The sequence below is a fragment of the Salvelinus sp. IW2-2015 genome, linkage group LG26 (assembly GCF_002910315.2).
Source record: "Salvelinus sp. IW2-2015 linkage group LG26, ASM291031v2, whole genome shotgun sequence".
Classification (NCBI taxonomy): domain Eukaryota; kingdom Metazoa; phylum Chordata; class Actinopteri; order Salmoniformes; family Salmonidae; genus Salvelinus; species Salvelinus sp. IW2-2015.
The window spans coordinates 4,885,713-4,890,263 of record NC_036866.1 but is presented as its reverse complement, the minus strand read 5'-3'; the positions used below and the strand labels follow the sequence as shown (position 1 = coordinate 4,890,263).

Sequence of the window (4,551 nt, the reverse complement as noted above, 5' to 3'; positions counted from 1 at the left end):
GATTGTCTACACATGTAAAAATATTAGGAAATAGAATGTAGTAGTCTGTATTGGCATATTGCAAATATTCCCTTGTATAACCTCATTGTACAAGCATTTTACATAATCCCATTTACAAAACTAGCCTATCACAGAGACCTTCATTGTGCAGCTATTGCGTAACAAATGTAAGAGTATCCCGGACTGAATTATTGCCCCAGTAAGTGTCAGTCTGAACAGGCTGAGACATCTGGGTCACACCAAACTACAAATGTAAGTACCATTTTAGGAAAACTTTTCCTCATTGGTTTGGCCGGAAAGGCAAGGAATGTGTTTACATTTGTGAAAGCCAGAAGCTGTTGAACTCTGCTCTATATCACTGCAGTCCTCCACGGATTTATGTTCTCTTACAGAATAAGACTTGTTTATTCTAGAGAAAAGTTTACGGTTTTGTCCGCTGACCGCATGTGATCTTCTAATACATGCCTTAAGAGTAAAGGCTTATACTCAGGGTTTCTACTGCTACTGTACGCATTACCAGAGAGTTCAGTGAGGGTTGTCCACCATGTTGGAGGCGTTAGTCTGTCTGGTGGGACAGTGGATCGATACCAAGGGGGTCCTCCTGTTCCTCTTGGTTCTGTTGGTGACCAAGTACATCCATGATCTGCCTCCTAAGAACTACCCACCAGGCCCCTTCCCCCTGCCTTTTGTTGGGAATATGCTGAATATCAGCATCAGGGACCACATAGGCTCCTTTAAAAAGGTAAGGACACGTGAGAGATAAGGTTGTGTGTAATTGCTCAAATTATACACTCTTAGAAAAAAAGATAACAAAAGGATTCTTCGTTTGTCCACCATAGGAACACCTTTTTTGGTTCCAGGTGGAACCCTTTTTTGTTCCAGCTAGAATCATTTTGCTTTCCATGTAGAACCTTCTGGGGAAAGGGTTGTACATGGAACCCAAAAAGGTTCTACCTGGAACCAAAAAGGGTTCTTTAAAGAGTTATCCTATGGGGACAACCGAAGAACCCTTTTAGGTTCTAGATAGCAATTTTTTTCCCCACATCTCCATAGGCTTTTCCACAAGAACAAAAAATGCTATACTCAGTGACCAATTGGATCTAGTCATTCTGTAATCATCCGTTTTTATTGTAGATAGCCTATCTAATAAATTATTATGTAATTATTAGTGTGCTTAGTGTGACATGCTCACTAAAGTGTGTTTTCTATAGTTTGTAGAGACTTACGGGGATGTGACTACAGTAGACCTGGGTGGAGGGAACCGCTGTGTGCTCCTCTCAGGTCTCCGAGGCTTTAAGGAAGCCTTTGTGGATCAGGCCGACGCTTTCACCGATCGGCCATCTTACCCCCTGAACGACAGGATAAGCAGAGGCTTGGGTAGGCTAATATGGTAGCTAAATGCAGGGTTTCCCAAACTCCTGGATCCCCCCCTGGGTACACAAACCAAAATGTGCACCCAGAAGGGGCCCCAGGACCGAGTTTGGGAAACCCTGGTTTAATGAATTGAAATAATTTTGACCATTATGACATTGTGCCACCACTAAGAGTAATAACACCAATGAGACATTTTTGGTACATTTTCTAAAATGGAGGTCACAATCCTTTACAAAACATTTACTAAAGTGATATGATTAATCATTTTGCTCACAATGTTATTTCTCTTTATTTAAATTGACACCAAGTGACGCTTTGGATTTAGACACACCACATGATCAATGGAATCCTCACATTTATGACATCATTTTCTTTAATATAGACCCCTCCCCCAATAACAGTTTGCCGCTGGAGAGAATGCACAAGGTCCTTGTATATCTTTGTAATCAGTGATTTTCAAGGCTGTCACGATCGTGTGGAGGAGAGACGGACCAAAACGCAGCATGTGGAAAATAAGCCATCTTCTTTTATTTTACTACGAAGATGAACATGAAACGAAACACTATTACAAACTATACAAAAAYAACAAACGACCGTGAAGCTATAAACGTAGTACACACAGGCTACAAACGTTCAACATAGACAATTCCCCACAACCAGCTAAAGCCTATGGTTGCCTTAAATATGGCTCCCAATCAGAGACAACAATAACCAGCTGTCTCTAATTGAGACCCAATTCAGGCAACCATAGACTTTCCTAGATACCTACACTCAACCATAGACACAGCTAGACTACTATACTAAACATAAACCCAACTACTCTAATAAACCCCCTAAACCTTACAACCACCCTAGACACTACAAAAAAAACACATACATTCCCCATGTCACACCCTGACCTAACCAAAATAATTAAGAAAACAAAGAATACTAAGGCCAGGGCGTGACATAACCCCCCCCTTAAGGTGCGAACTCCGGGCGCACCAGCACAAAGTCTAGGGGAGGGTCTGGGTGGGCGTCCGTCCACGGCGGTGGCTCCGGCACTGGTCGTGGTCCCCACCCCACCATAGTCACTACCCGCTTTCGTAGCCGTGCTGAAGCTTCGACTTCTGGCGGAAGGCTCTGGCTGATCCGTTCTGGCGGAAGGCTCTGGCTGATCCGTTTCTGGCGGAAGGCTCTGGCTGATCCGGTCTGGCGAAGGCTCTGGCTGATCCGTCGGCGGAAGGCTCTGGCTGATCCGTCTGGCGGAAGGCTCTGGCTGATCCGGTCTGCGGAAGGCTCTGGCTGATCCGGTCTGGCGGAAGGCTCTGGCTGATCCGTCTGGCGGAAGGCTCTGGCTGATCGGTTCTGGCGGAAGGCTCTGGCTGCTCCTGTCTGGCGGAAGGCTCTAGCGGCTCCTGTCTGGCGGAAGGCTCTAGCGGCTCCTGTCTGGCGGACGGCTCTGTAGGCTCATGGCAGACGGGCGGCTTTGCAGGCTCATGGCAGACGGGCGGCTTTGAAGGCTCAATACAAACGGCATTCATGCGGCGCTTGGCAGACGGACAGTTCAGACGGCGTTGGCAGCGGGCAGTTCAGGCGCCGCTTGGCAGACGGGCAGTTCAGGCGCCGCTTGCAGACGGGCAGTTCAGGCGCCGCTTGGCAGACGGGCAGTTCAGGCGCGCTTGGCAGACGGGCAGTTCAGGCGCCGCTGGGCAGACGGGCAGTTCAGGCGCCGCTGGGCAGACGGGCAGTTCAGGCGCCGCTGGGCAGACGGGCAGTTCAGGCGCCGTTGGGCAGACGGCAGACTCTGGCCGGCTGAGACGCACTGTAGGCCTGGTGCGTGGTGCCGGAACTGAGGTACCGGGCTAAGGACACGCACCTTCAGGCTAGTGCGGGGAACAACAACAGGCACACTGGACTCTCAAGGCGTACTATAGGCCTGATGTGTGGTACCGGCACTGGTGGTACCGGGCTGAGGGCACGCACAACAGGGCGAGTAGGGAGAAGGAACAGTGCGTACAGGGCTCTGGAGACGCACATGAGGCTTGGTCGTGGTACCGGAACTGGTGGTACCGGACTGGAGACACGCACCTCAGGACGAGTGCGGGGAGAAGGATCAGTGCGTACAGGGCTCTGGAGACGCACAGGAGGCTTGGTGCGTGGTGCCGGGACTGGAGGCACTGGGCTGGAGACACGCACCACAGGGAAGTGCGTGGAGGAGGAACAGGGCTCTGGAGACGCACTGGAAGCCTGGTGCGTGGTGTCAGCACTGGTGATACTGGGCTGGAATACACACCACAGGGCTAGTGCGAGGAGCAGTAACAGGACGCACAGGACTCTGGAGACGCACAGGAGGCTTTGTGCGTGCTGTAGGCACTGTCTTTAACCAGACGGCTAGCACGCTCCTCAGGACGAGTATGGAGAGCTGTTCCCGGTGACATTAACACCAACACGTTCATTCGGACGAATGCCGTGCCTCATGCACCAAACCAGTACATCCCTCATAATCTCTCTCCAATTTCTCCATTAACTCCTTTACTGTCTCTGCGTCACTCACCTCCAAATCCGCCCTCACCGGCTCCTTACGGTAAGCAGGAGGAGTTGGCTCACGTCTCCCGACTGACCCAACTAAACTACCCGAGAGCCCCCCCCCCCAAGAAATGTTTGGGTTTGACTTACGGGCTTCCAGCCTTGTTTCCTTGCTGCCTCCTCATATCTCCGCCTCTCTGCTTTAGCTGCCTCCAGCTCAGCTTTGGGCGGTTATATTCTCCTGGTACTTCGCGGTCCAGAATTTCCTCCCAATTCCAATAGTCCTGTGTAGGTGGGTCCTGTTGTTGTTGCACACGCTGCTTGATCCGATGATGGTGGGGAATTCTGTCACGATCGTGTGGAGCAGAGACGGACCAAAACGCAGCATGTGGAAAATAAGCCATCTTCTTTTATTTTACTACGAAGATGAACATGAAACGAAACACTATTACAAACTATACAAAAACAACAAACGACCGTGAAGCTATAAACGTAGTACACACAGGCTACAAACGTTCAACATAGACAATTCCCCACAACCAGCTAAAGCCTATGGTTGCCTTAAATATGGCTCCCAATCAGAGACAACAATAACCAGCTGTCTCTAATTGAGACCCAATTCAGGCAACCATAGACTTTCTAGATACCTACAACTCAACCATTAGACAC

At 49.6% G+C, this 4,551-nt stretch overlaps 1 protein-coding gene across 2 annotated transcripts in view; it reads left to right on the top strand.

The window, feature by feature from the left end:
* Positions 1–153: 153 nt before the first annotated feature.
* cyp2ae1 (cytochrome P450, family 2, subfamily AE, polypeptide 1) overlaps positions 154–4,551 on the top strand; it is a 16,883-nt gene continuing 12,485 nt past the window's right edge. The window contains exons 1-3 of one of the 2 annotated variants that reach the window (XM_023971003.2): positions 154–252; positions 521–742; positions 1,212–1,377. In XM_023971003.2, coding sequence (XP_023826771.1) covers positions 545–742; positions 1,212–1,377 — 364 coding nt within the window. In that variant the 5' untranslated portion in view covers positions 154–252; positions 521–544. Of the gene's footprint in view, positions 743–1,211; positions 1,378–4,551 lie in introns of both variants that reach the window. The other variant, XM_023971002.2, reaches the window with a different exon arrangement.